At 36.2% G+C, this 13,914-nt stretch overlaps 1 protein-coding gene across 6 annotated transcripts in view; it reads right to left on the bottom strand.

Moving 5' to 3' along the window:
- Positions 1 to 13,914, bottom strand: part of LMBRD2 (LMBR1 domain containing 2) — a 43,541-nt gene that overhangs the window by 12,969 nt on the left and 16,658 nt on the right. For all 6 annotated transcript variants that reach the window (XM_041749319.1, XM_041749318.1, XM_041749322.1 and 3 more), the window contains exons 7-13: positions 10,855 to 10,929; positions 9,566 to 9,679; positions 9,011 to 9,194; positions 5,305 to 5,486; positions 4,643 to 4,776; positions 3,751 to 3,856; positions 2,810 to 2,907 (exon numbers count right to left, since the gene is read on the bottom strand). In XM_041749319.1, the coding sequence (XP_041605253.1) occupies positions 2,810 to 2,907; positions 3,751 to 3,856; positions 4,643 to 4,776; positions 5,305 to 5,486; positions 9,011 to 9,194; positions 9,566 to 9,679; positions 10,855 to 10,929 (893 nt within the window). The remainder of the gene's footprint in view (positions 1 to 2,809; positions 2,908 to 3,750; positions 3,857 to 4,642; positions 4,777 to 5,304; positions 5,487 to 9,010; positions 9,195 to 9,565; positions 9,680 to 10,854; positions 10,930 to 13,914) is intronic.

The following is a 13,914-nucleotide window of genomic DNA, read 5'->3' on the forward strand; positions in this document are numbered from 1 at the left end:
GGATGATTGTGTGTGTGTGTGTGGGGGGGTGCATGTGAGCATTACACTGAGGAAAACAGTGGAGCGATTACAAGAAAGTAAAGGTTTCCCATTTTACACAACTGATGTGTAAGAAATACAACTAATTCATAACATATCTCCTTGCTTTAATATATAAGGAATGTTTTATATGATTTATCATTGAGCAAAACTGGGGTTTCAGATAGATGGTTATGCTAATTCTGTGACACTAAATACTTCCTTACTATCTTCACACCCTTGTGGGAATACAATACTCTAGGATGAGAAACCCCAATTAGATAATTATTTCTGGGAAGGTCATAGCTTTTTCTAGTGTCAGGAAATAGCCTTACACTCTCTAGGCAGTTAAGTCTAAATATTAACTCTAGGGATGGCTGTGTTGTTAGTAACATGGGAATTAGTAGGGTGCCTGGGTGACTCAATCGGTGACAAATTAACTCTTGATCTCAGCTCAGGTCATGATCATAGAGTGGTGGGATAGAGCCTTATGTTGGGCTCCGTGCTCAGTAGGGAGTCAGCTTGAGATTCATTCTCATATTCTGTCTCTCAATCTCTCTCTCTCTCTCTCTCTCTTGTTTCTGCCCCTCCCCCTCTGTGCATGCTCTCTCTCTAAATCAAGCAATCTTAAAAAACAAAACATGAGAATTAGACTAATTATGGCAGCATTTCAAAAGAAAATGGACCTATGAAGCAAGTTATCACTAAAATGTCACTAAGGCACTGTTTCATATATCTCTATAATAGAATATCTATTTTGAGAGATAATTTGAAAATTGAAGAATCTGACCTTTCTTTTCCTAAAAGACAAACTGGCACGCAAAGTTTATCCCAATTAACTCTAAAATAATACCTTTAACAGATTAATAATTTTCCTTTTAGATACAATAACTCTTTATATTTACGATTTTATAGTTGATAAACCACTATCCCACCCATCTATTCCTTGATCTGTGTAACACCCTAATATAAAGTAGGAAGATATGCTAATTTTGCCAACAAAACTAACATGTGAAGACAGAGATCAAAAGCTCTTAATGTTTCATTAGTAATTTTATAAACCTTTAAAATAAATAAGCATATAATCAAATTAAGTCTTTTTAAATTTTTTTTAACTTATTTATTTATGATAGTCACAGAGAGAGAGAGAGAGAGAGAGAGAGAGAGAGAGAGAGGCAGAGACACAGGCAGAGGGAGAAGCAGGCTCCATGCACCGGGAACCCAATGTGGGATTCGATCCCGGGTCTCCAGAATCGCGCCCTGGGCCAAAGGCAGGCGCCAAACCGCTGCGCCACCCAGGGATCCCTCAAAATTAAGTCTTAGACATGCAAAGTGTAGTTTCCTCCTTTACTACCTCATTTTCACAATGATGACACATTTCACAAACCTATTGTCTTTTCTACCTTATAGAAAAAAATCTTGAAAGTTAGATTTTCTATGAGTTCATATTAACAGTTTTATTTTAAAATATAATCTTTTATTTTAGCTATAAGAAAGTAAAATATAAATGTTTTAAAACATTCAATAGAGAATTTATTTCAAAGGATACTTGACTTTACTCAAAATCCTTTTAATGAATACATACATATTATTTGTAATAGCAATAGAATGGTATCAAAAGATTTAAATGAAAAGTGGTTAGAAGAAACATTTTCATCAGAAAGGCAAACTGATGGACATCAATAAATATTTTTTCAGGGGCACCTGAGTGGCTCAGTTAGTTAAATGTTTGACTCTTCATTTTGGTTCAGGCTGTGATTTCTGGGTGGTGGGATCAAGCCCTGCCGTCAGGCTCTACACTCAGTGGGGAGTCTGCTTAGTATTCTCTCCCCTCCCTGGGTCCCTCCCTCCCTTACACCTGTGTTCTCTTGCTCTCTCTCTCTCTCTCAAATAAATAAATCTTTAAAACTAAATAAATATATATTTTTAAGATTTTATTTATTTATTTGACACAGAGAGATCACAAGCAGGGGGAACAGCAGGCAGAGGGAGAAGCAGGCTCTCCATCAAGCAGGGAGCCTGATGTGGAGCTTGATTCCAGGACCTAAGGATCACAACCTGAGCCAAAAGCAGGCACTTAAATGACTGAGCCACCCAGGCACCCCAGTAAAAATTTTTTTTAAGAACAATCTTTTTGGTGTGTCACAGAACACCTAAGCAGTTGGGTGAAGAGGGCAGACACAGTACAGGATGATGGCTCTTGACATGTGGAAATAGGGAAGACAGGGTGTTAGAAGCCAAGCATATTTACCTCCTTTTGAGTTGTACCCTTGCCAAGATTCAATTATTTTCTAATCCTATAAAAAGTGGTAGGCTGTGTCCTTTCCAGCCTTATATGTACTGCCCAATTATAATCACTTCTCACATGATATTTTGTGCTGGCTAAGGTCTAAGACATCTAGAAACCCAGCAATGATTGTGGGGAAAACCCTTAGACTCATTTATGTTACTGGATAAAAAGTGGGCATGGGATTATTTTATAAGCTAAATCAACTGTCAGGTGTTGAAGGCCAGGACTTAGAGTTAATATTCTGTAATCAATCCTATCACTTGTAGCCTAAATACTTGTAAAAGAATGACTGTACTTCTCTTTTCTTAAAAATACCTTCAGAGTGAAAACCTGTCCTCATCACTTAAGCAAATCCTTTAAACTACCTACAGTTCCCCGAAAGCCACAATAAAACAAACAACAACCAAAACCTGACCAGTAAATATTTAAAAACAGCTTTGAGACAGGATATCCAGATTGGACAAGAGTAGGAGGAAAAATTATCAATGTTAAGTTTCTTACCTAAAGTAAGTAGCAATGCAGAGAATTACCACCAACATAGGATAATATATATAGAATCCATCTGCGATAAAGGATAAAACTTTCATGGAACCCATAATCTAACAATCCAAAGGAAAACAAGGAAGTTAAATTAGTACAGTTCTATATTTTTCATTACTTTCCACCTTTAGAAAATTCACTCTTAACCCAGCATATTAACAAATTTGGACTTTTCGAAAAGTAGAAATAAAGCTCTAAATGGATTGATTTTTAAGTTCTCATCATAAGAAAAAAAAAGAGTGTGATGTTAACTAAAGATACTGTGGCAATCATTTCAAAATATATACATACATCATATCATTCTGTTGTATATTTTAAACTAATATGTTATATGTAAATTATGTCTGAATTTGCTTATTTATTGAGGTTTTCATCTAAAGAAAATATTTTATAAATATTACTGAAATTTATTGTGTACATGAAGATCATAAATATAAAAGCTAATATTATAGATGAAGTCTATTGATATTGCTCAGTTGCACAAGCATTGTGAACCAAAAAACTTTTTTTACAATAAAAGAGAGCAAAATAATTTTTATCCAGTCATTAGTAGTTATATATACAACCTTTAAAAGAAAGTTTGATATTAAAAAAAGATCCTAAAAAAAAAAAAAAAAAAAAAAAAAAAAAGATCCTAATAACACTACAAAACTTTTTTGCTGGCATTATAAGAAATTCCACAGTATGGGACACCTGGGTGGCTCAGCAGTCTGCCTTTGGCTCGGGTGTGATCCTGGAATTCTGCGATCGAGTCCAACATCAGGCTCCCTGCGTGGAGCCTGCTTCTCCCTCTGCCTATGTCCCTGCCTCTCTCTTTCTGTGTCTCTCATGAATAAATAAAATCCCACAATAATACATCTCATAGAGACAATCTTAAAAAACTGTTTTCTGACTATACTTACAGATGTATAAGCAGTTGGCTGTGTATTCTGGTGAGAGATGGATGAATCCATATGGGTCAAACCCAAGAAATTAAGACACAACGGAGGAGTCAAACGGCAAAATAACCTGTAAAAACGCATTTATAAACAGAATATGTAAAAAAAAAAAAAATAGTAGCAAAATACATTTTACTATATTGAAATATAACTATTATTTCCATCAGTGTGTATATTTACCTTGAATTCTTAATGTGAAATGTCCTTACCTGAGAGATATTCTGGAAATCCTATTAATTGCATCTCCCTAAAATACCAACACCCACACAGCAAAACTCCAGCCTCAGACTGCCTGCTTTGATGGTGTTTGCTGCTGCTTTATCCTAAGAATTTGTGGAGTGCTACATATACACTTTTTTTCAAGTCTACCATCTGTGTAATCTGTCTCAGAATGGCAAGGACAGCAATATCCTCAAGGGGAACTGGACTTACTAAATTTCTTAGCAAAGATTATTCCTGTTTGTTTTCTCAAGCTCTCATAATGCAGTTTGATGCCACCAAATCTCAGAACTCTCTAGGTCTGACTTAGCCCCCAAATTTTCAAATGATCCTAGTATTTACTAATCTATTTACTGAATCTCTGATTTGGTTTTTTTTTTTTTTTTTTTTTTGAATCTCTGATTTGTAAATCCAGGCTGTCTTTCTTTCTTTTCCTCTCTAACCTAGCAAACCTATTATAACCTTAAGCTTCAAGCAGGATTTAGTCAGCAAACATCTAACTAATGCTTGAACCTAATCAATGAGCTCACATAGATACAGGTGCTAGTGGAACACCCATAAACAAGAAATAAATGAGAAATCCATAGAATGCATGCAATGGAGTCACCCGCTTGTCTCTATACACAGTCCTACTTACATGCCACTGAAAAGAAGGCTGTAAGCATCAGTTTGGTGATGTGAAGCCAAGTAATAATAGTTAAATACACGAATCCTGAACACAGTAGAATAAACACAGATGCTCAGAAAAAAGATGGAAAGGAAACAAGCAATCTGAAAAAGAAGCAAAACCAGCTTAAGACTAATCGACTTGGGTACTTTATATACTTTTCATAAGCAGTATCCCTTATTTCCGGCTAACATTTATTGACATCCTAAAATTTAAACACAGTAACAGTTTTTCTTAACCATCTAAGAAAATGAATTTATAAAAAAATCTACATCTCAACCAGTTCAACAACCTGTCCATGAGTTTCAAATCTACCTCCTAAAGTGCGCCCATTCTCCCACTCCCTTGGCAATTCTCCATATGAAGACTCTAAATTATATAGCTTCACTGACATAAAGAGGGTCAAGGTATTCTCATAAAAGGATTCTGTACTATTTTGCACCTTGTCGTCTTCCTTCAAACACAGTTCTTAGTTTAGGTAAATGGATGAAGCTCATTTTTGAAGTCTGAATAATAACAGTGCAGGGAACTTTACTGCTTTCATTGTTAGTAAAATAAATAAAGAAAAAATAACAGTTGACAACTATACTATGAACTGACACATGTTTATGACAGAAATGAAATAAACTGACCTCAATATAAATATAATTGTATGTTTTTTCAGCCAGCTGTATGAAGACTGCAAAGAGGGATAAGACAGGTGTAGTGCTAAAAAATGTGCATTCTGACCACACAACAATCACAGAGAAGATGGACAAAACCACAGCAAGTATCCTATAAAACCATGGTCGCAAAAGACATTCCCAGTACCATTCTGGAAGATAAAAGAAAAAAATTAGGAAAACCATTAAAGGAGTAAGTGGGTATTTACATTACTTCAAAATATCCCCAAACAAGATCTATAACTGCAAAGAGGAAAACAGTTAAGTTCACAACGGAGGAACCAGGCAGATTTGGCTCCTCACCAAATAATCACCAGTAATGGGACAAAGTAACATCATGTGCCTCCTGCCATGAAGCACTGAGAACACAGTATCACTGCCACTGTATTCCCACCCAAAATGTAAAGCCTGCATCCAACATGAGGAAATATCAGACTCAAACTCAGGGATACCCAATAAAAAACTGGCCTAGAGTCTCCAAAAATATCAACGTCATAAAACAAAAAGAAGCTGAGAAATCGTTTCAGATAAAAGGAAACTAAGGTGACATGACACTTGAGTGTGCTGCATTTTAAAAATCTGGGATTTTTTTTTATAAATTTATTTTTTATTGGTGTTTAATTTGCCAACATATACAATAACACCCAGTGCCCATCCCATCAAGTGCCCCCATCAGGGCCCGTCACGCAGTCATCCCCCACCCCCGCCCACCTCCCCTTCCACCACCCCTAGTTCGTTTCCCAGAGTTAGGAGTCTTTCATGTTCTGTCTCCCTTTCTGATATTTCCCACTCATATTTTCTCCTTTCCCCTTTATTCCCTTACACTAAAAAATCTTGGATTTTTAACAAAGAATATTTTGGGATAATTTGATTAAGGTCTATAGATAACAGTTCCATATCAAAGTTCATTTCCTGGTTTGATCATTGTATTTGGTTATATAAGAAAATGTCCTTATTTTTAGAAATTCTACACTGAAGCATTTAGGAGAAAATGGCATCATGTCTGGATTCAACTCTGAAAAGATTAAGGAAAAATACATACACAGAAAGAAAGATAAATTCGGGTAAACCATTACCATGTGGAGAATCTGGGTGAAGCATATACAAGAATTATTTGTACTATTCTGGCAATTCCCAGTTAAGTCTGATTTTAGGTATAAAAAAAATAAAAGTAAAAAAAAAAAAAAAAGAAAAAAGCTCCCCAAATTGAAAAGGCTGTATTTTCACTTCATTCACTGAGGTATTGAGTTCTGAGCTCACACACTAAAAATTGCAACCTTACTCTCAGCACAATTCCTGGTGAGCTCATGGTCCAAACTGATGATCCTTTTTTTAGTCCCTTTGGAGTCTTTCACTTCCTTGCCCTCCTTTCCTCCAGAGGTCTCATCTCCACCCCACCTTTGCAACTCACGCACACCCGTCATCCCTAAGCCTCTCACTGCCAATAACTCCCACCCTTCCTTTTAATCTCATTCCTAGGTCCCTGTTTCCAAGCAATATCTTCATCTAATATTCCAATTCCACTGACTGACCTTACCTGCACCAATGATCCATTCATTCTAGCACCTTTGTATTGCCCTTAAGGCCCTGGTACCCTATTGCTTTCTTTACCAGCTCGGATTCTATAGTCTTTGAGGAGAATTAGTCTCCAACATCCCACTCTCTTTGCCCTCTCTTGCTTCTCTGCAGTTGCTAATCGAAGCCACACCCTGGTCAGATCCAACTCTCCAGCTGCTCTGAGCCTGCACCCATGGAGCTGCACACTGCAGAAGGGAGACACACAACTTTGCTGACTGGTCTCACTTAAACTCTTACTTCCCAGCTTCAGGCGGACCTTGAGCACTGCCTGGCTAGCCGATTATAATTCACCAATCTTCTCCCAGGCCTTCTCTCCTTAGCAACTATTTTGTACCTTCCCTTCTCTCTTCAAATCTCCCAAATCTCTTCTCCTATACTTACGCTTAGCATTTCACAGAGAAGCTGGCAGAAGGGAGCCTCCCCAAGTTCCCACTACCACCTCTTCTTACCTGCTCAGGTACATTTGTGCCTTACTTCCTAATCTAAGGGAATTCTCTGCACTTCACTATTTCCCATTTCATGGCTCCTTCTCATGAACATCAGCAGAGCCATACTCCTCTCTCATTACATTTCCTCCAAGACACTGTTCCCAAATTACATGCTATGATTGATCTTGACCCTGCCATCCTCCTTCAGCTACTACTTCTTTTCTCTACTCCCTTTTATAAGGAAAACATTTTACATTTTCTATTCTCTGCCTCTTAATTGCTCTCCTTATTTCTTTTAAACTCCAACTAAGCTTTCTTATCCCCTCAACCTCCACCTCACTTCTCTGAAATCCAATGGCCAAGGCTTCATGTGACTGTAGACCCATCTACAACATTTGGAAAGGTGCTTTACATACCCCTTTCCTCAAAACACCTCACCATCCTGATTTACTTCCTACTTCACTGGCCACTTCTCTTTTAGCCTTTTTCCTGGTTCCTCCTTATCAACCCAATGTTTACATTCTGGAATGCCTCGATTTGGTCTTCTGACTTTCTCTCGCTTTTATCATTTACTTCTTTGTTGATTTTATTCTGACCCATAGCTCACTGATATGATACACTGATGATGCCTGATTTTTACTTGTAGACCAGACTTCTCCCCTGATTTCCCATTTCTACAGCCAGCTACCTACACAGCACTTTCTTCACACCTCTATGTATACATTGTCTATTTTTCTCACTCCATAAAGAGGAATTTTCATCTTCACACTTACTGATAAGTAAGTACCCAAGCACCCAACGATGGATAACATATATGTTCTCAAATACTTGTCAAATGAATGAAAATAAGTATTTCTTTTATTTAATTAGAAAAGATCTTTGCTGAAGGAGTTTTCCAAAATACATTATGGGCATTGTCTTCATACTCAAGACCAAATATGAGAAAGAGAATATAAGGTTTATTTAGAAAAATAAGGTAAATGGAATTGTTAATACTATGACACTTTGGCATATTTTCATTAAGTTCTTCATACTAAATCTGATAACGTTTGAAGAGAGTGTGACCAACAATCATTAAAGAGAATGAAAAAGGTGCCTCAGCAGTTGAGTGCCTGCCTTCAGTCCAGGATGTGATCCTGGAGTCCCAGGATCAAGTCCCACACATTGGGCTCCCTGCATGGAGCCTGCTTCTCTCTCTGCCTGTGTCCTTTGCCTCCCTCTCTCTGTGTCTCTCATGAATAAAAAAAATAAAATCTTTAAAAAAAAGAGAGAATGAAATAATTACAAATACTCAGTGTAGGTCTTGTAAATAGACCAATAGATATAAATAATCAAAGACTTGTTAGGGAAATATTTTAGTAGTATGTCAAGACTGAAGAGGAGACCCAAGCTTATGATATAAAATTGCTTAAAATTCTAATTTTTTAGAGTATGTATTATGAATACATAATATGCTTGATGCATTGCATATATTTTTGGATAGAATTTTGGTTAACTGTAAAGTAACAGCAGAAACTGATAATCTGTTATATAACCAGTGAAATATTTTTAGAGGGGAGGTTTATCAGATATATAGTACCACATGGTATATATCAAATAATACAAATATGATTTAACTCTGCACTTAGAAAAATTATCATTAAATTTTGAAATTATGTCAAATTACGTACCAACTGTAGGATTATAAAAATATTGGATAAATTTATTTTCTGGCTCTGGTGACTGAAAGGTATGAACAAACTGACGAGTAGCACTAGTTTCATTTTTTGCTACATCTTCTAGATAAAATGCTTGCTCCAAAAGAATCTGCCATTGTACTTGAGTTCGACGGTGCCTCTGAACTGAATAAATCACCTAAAAAAGAGAACAGGGGAATACATCTTTCAGTGTTCTGATCCAGCAGTGTTTCATCTTCCTGCCAGACAGCATATTTTGGTTCTCCTAACAATGGGGAAGTGTCAGTGGCACTTGCTGGGTTGAGCCAAGGATGTTAGTATTCTACAACACATGTAACAATTAGGTTCAGTGAATAATTCTCCTTCCCCAAATACCAACAGTAACCCTGTTAAAGAAACACATAGTTAAAACACTTCAAAAAGAAAAATGCACAGGATCAAAGAAAGTTTCAAATACACATTCACTCCAAATTCCCTTTATGTGGACAGTAATTATAAATCTAACTAAAATTATCAGTAAGTACAAAAAGCTATTATTAATAAAGTTACCTGTTTATGTAGTTTTACCAGACTCTTTTCACTTGGGTAGGTATTATGCTTTTCATCAAAATCTTCATAATCATCCATGTTCCTACCCATTTTTTCTTGATATTCTGTAGGGCACTAAAAGGGACAAGCAGATTTTTTAAAGTCTCATTTTCAAAAAACTTAAAAATTTTATTTTTATTATAAAATCTTCTATTCTTGGGCATGTCTAGTATTCTCAAAAACATCATCTTCTTTCATTGGCATCTCTATATAGTTGGATTTTTAGTTCCTGACATTTTCTTGAAAATGTTTTAGATATATTGAGTGTCTTCCTTCTCCTATTAATATTAACCTTTATTATCAGATATACTAGCTGTGGTAGGGTAAGGGAGTTACCTACATGAAGCAACAAGTATCTGAGAGGATTAGGTTATGTAGGCACATGATGAAACTATTATTTTCCTAGGTAAAAATGAAGAAGAATCATAACAAATCCAAGATGTTGGATTTTTAAAAGGCATGGAACAGAAAAACACACGATTTGGGGTCATCTGTCTTGTTAGTTATTCATTACTTACCTGAACTTGGGCAAGTTACTTAACCTCTCTGAATAGGTCTCAAAAGGTAGCATTGTGAGAGAAATGATTAGAGAATTGATTCTCATGACCATCATCTTAGTCAAAGGGAACACTAGCTAATAATCAGCATAACAGATTTAAAATAGACGAAAAGAAATAGTTTAGTGGTTCTATGGTTGCAAAGACAATGACTGAACAGCTCATTTTTGGAACAATCATTTTGGAAGTATACAAATACCCCAATTCAATCCCAATGCAGTAAAACCTTAATTGTATGGCTTCTTGTTAAATATCTGTCTTAAGTATCTCATAGGGTCATTCATTTTACGATGTACTTCATATACTGTAAACTGACATGCAGGGAGCGAGTGAAAGAGATTACTGAGGCCCTAGTTTATTATAATGACCACATTCAATGACACTTAGAAACTGTGACGGTCCATCTCTATTGCTGCATCATAGCAATCAGTATACATATTAACGTAACTTCTACATCCAGATTTCAATGAAAAATATTGCCAATAATTAAATGTTAAACTTGTAATAACTACTGAACAAATTCTATGTGCAGATTACTACCGGTTTATGGTTAATATTTCATTGAAAATGGAAAGGATATGGGAAGACCTGAGTCATAGGCTGTTCTCATACTTTTCTGATACTTTTATTATAATATTATATTCTACAAATTTGTATGTCAAAAGAAAAAAGATGAGGATTATAATTAATCACCTTTTTAAGAATCGTGTCAACACATTTTCTCAATGGGTGGTTATACTTGATGCTGTCATTCACTTTACGAACCTCCTATAAAAAAGAGTAAGAGGAATAAAAATATTTCCATTTATATACATCATATGCTTCAAATGAAACTGTCCTAGGTACTATATATGTTCTCACAAGTTTAATTTCAACCCAAATTACTCAGCGTACACATGAAGCTCCATTCACTGATTAAGTTATTGAGAATGTTAAGTAAAAATACAGAATTATAGAATAGCAATACCTATATCCTCATGTTTTTTACTACATTCTAAGATTTATTCCCTTATCATTTGCTGACTTGTACACAATGTTGAGCAGGCATTATAAAAAAGCCATGAAGGATCAGACAAACTTTGCGATGTTGCACTCCTCCACGTGGCTCAGGAAGCTCAATTATCTCATCATCTAAAATATGGTGAAGAAATCAGAGGAAGCAACAAGGAAACAAACATCACAAAGCACCTGCCCCTTTCCAATGAGAGTCCTCTACAGCAGTCACAACTACTGACTCATTCCACATTTGTTTATTAAGAGCACACTAATGCCAGCACTGTGCTAGGTGGAAAGTCACCGTAGTCCATACTGGAAGATGTGGTAGGAAGACATGACATTACAGGTCTTTAAAGATGACGGGCTGATGGGATGCCCGCGTGGCTCAGTGGGTGAGCATCTGCCTTTGGCTCAGGGTGTGATCCCTAGGGTCCTGGGATCGAATCCCACATTGGGCTCCCTATGAGAAGCTGCTTCTCCCTCTGCCTACGTCTCTGCCTCTCTCTACGGGTCTCTCACATAAATAAATAAAATCTTAAAAAAAAAAAAAAAGATTATGGGCTGATGGTGAGGTAATAAACAAGTTAGGAATTATGAAAGGTACAAAGGGGTTGGGGGGAATCTTTACAACCTGTAGTTCGCAAAGAACAACAATATTCTATAATACTAATGGAATTAAAAAAAAAAAAAAAAAGAGTTGGAACCACTGTTCTTGGCAAAAGAAACGGCATGTTCAAGGGCTGGGAGGCAGAGAAACTGACCAGGGTATTAAAAAGCACATTCTGATTGTAGCGTAGAGAATGGCCCTAGGGAGGCAAGGAAACCATCTGTCATATAGACAAAATTATGAAAAGATATTTATGTCTTATATGACAAAAAAAATCACTTCCCTTATTATATAGAGAGTGCTTACAAATCAAGCAAAGATTGGGAAGACACATAAGAAACTCTATTGTGAAATGTCTGGTAAGATCATCAAGCTCACTAAAAACAATTACAAATTTTAAAAATAAGTTTTCTGGCAAAATTATATAACTTCTTTGGAAGGTAATTTAGCAATAACTATCAAAATTTAAAATATGTAGACTTTATAAATACTCTGTACCAGTAGACATTGCTCCTGTCAGGAGTTTAGCTTAAGGAAGAAAACACATTATTCAAAAAGAAATGGTATGGAAAATACTATGTAATCCAGTGTGGGAGGCTTTCTGATAAACTTATTACTTAAGCTGAGATAAAAAGAATGAGTAGGAGGTAGGTCAGCCAACCAAAGGAAGGGGCAAGAATATTCCAGAGGGGCAGCCTGTATGAAGGCCTCCAAGCAGAAGTGCATGAAGAGTTTCAAGGAACTGAAAGAAGTAATGTGACCATGGGAAGAAAAGGAGAGTAAGTGCCTGAGCAGCACTTGATCCGGCTGAAGAAAACCAAAGCCCTCCAGAAGGCCTTGGTAACAGTTCATCTGAGGTCAGTTGAGTGAGGCCTAACTGCCGGAGTGTGACAGGATTAAGACTTGGGTTTTTAAAAGACTCTCGAATCATCATTGCATTGTATTACTAAATTGCCTTCAAATTTTGTTGACTTGTTAGTACAACTTTGAATATGAACCATATAGTCTGCTTATAAATTATGCATGAAAATACTGTATTTTTCCTTTAAAATTTTTGAGCCATATTATACAAAAATAAGTACTGAAACAGTTAACTAATGATATTTACTATATCTGTTATAAATTTAAGATTCCTTTAAAAGTTCGTAACTTCCATGAAGTGTGGAAAATATTTGAAATATTGCTTATTTTCTTCATCTAAAATAACGTAACTTAGACTCCTAACTCTGGGAAATGAACTAGGGGTGGTGGAAGGGGAGGAGGGCGGGGGGTGGGGGTGAATGGGTGACGGGCAATGAGCGGGGCACTTGACGGGATGAGCACTGGGTGTTATTCTGTATGTTGGCAAATTGAAAACCAATAAAAAATAAATTTATTATTAATAAAATAAAATAAAATAAAATAAAATAAAATAAAATAAACAAAAGAGAATAAATAAAAGAAAATAAAATAACGTAACTTAGGGCAGCCCTGGTGGCTCAGTGGTTTAGCGCCACCTTCAGCTCAGGGTGTGATCCTGGAGACCCGGGATCCAGTCCCACGTCAGGGTCCCTGCATGGAGCCTGCTTCTCCCTCTGCCTGTGTCTCTGCCTCTCTCTCTGTGTGTGTCTCTCATGAATGAATAAATAAAATCTTTAAAAAATAAATAAAATAAAATAACGTAACTTAGAGCACTGACATCACTGTGCCTCATCACTAGGCAGGGCAGACAGCATCTATGAAGTCAGGCTAATGGGCAATTTTAAATAGTGGCTATTTCTCCCTCTCCCATATTCTCCACCTCAAAAAATGACAAATGGTAGGGATGATCTCTTATGCCTATAGCAAATACCTTTTGAATGGTTTGACACGGCTTATAAGTTTATTAATGCTCCAAAGAAAAATAACAGACACACAGATGTATATATTCACCTCAGAGAAAAACATAAGACACTAAGCTGGTTTTTACAAAACTGTATTTGGGAGATTTTATGGATAGCTGAATAATATAATTAATAATTACAAAAAAAAAAGGTGATTGACTTTTGTTATGTTAAAAATGTATTCAAAACCAGTCTATTATGAACATTTTTGCTCAGAGTATTCATATTCTTGTTCCATGCCTTATTTTGCACACCTCCATCAGACAGATCATCCTAAAAAACATAGAG

Source organism: Vulpes lagopus, chromosome 3 (genome assembly GCF_018345385.1).
Source record: "Vulpes lagopus strain Blue_001 chromosome 3, ASM1834538v1, whole genome shotgun sequence".
Classification (NCBI taxonomy): Eukaryota; Metazoa; Chordata; class Mammalia; order Carnivora; family Canidae; genus Vulpes; species Vulpes lagopus.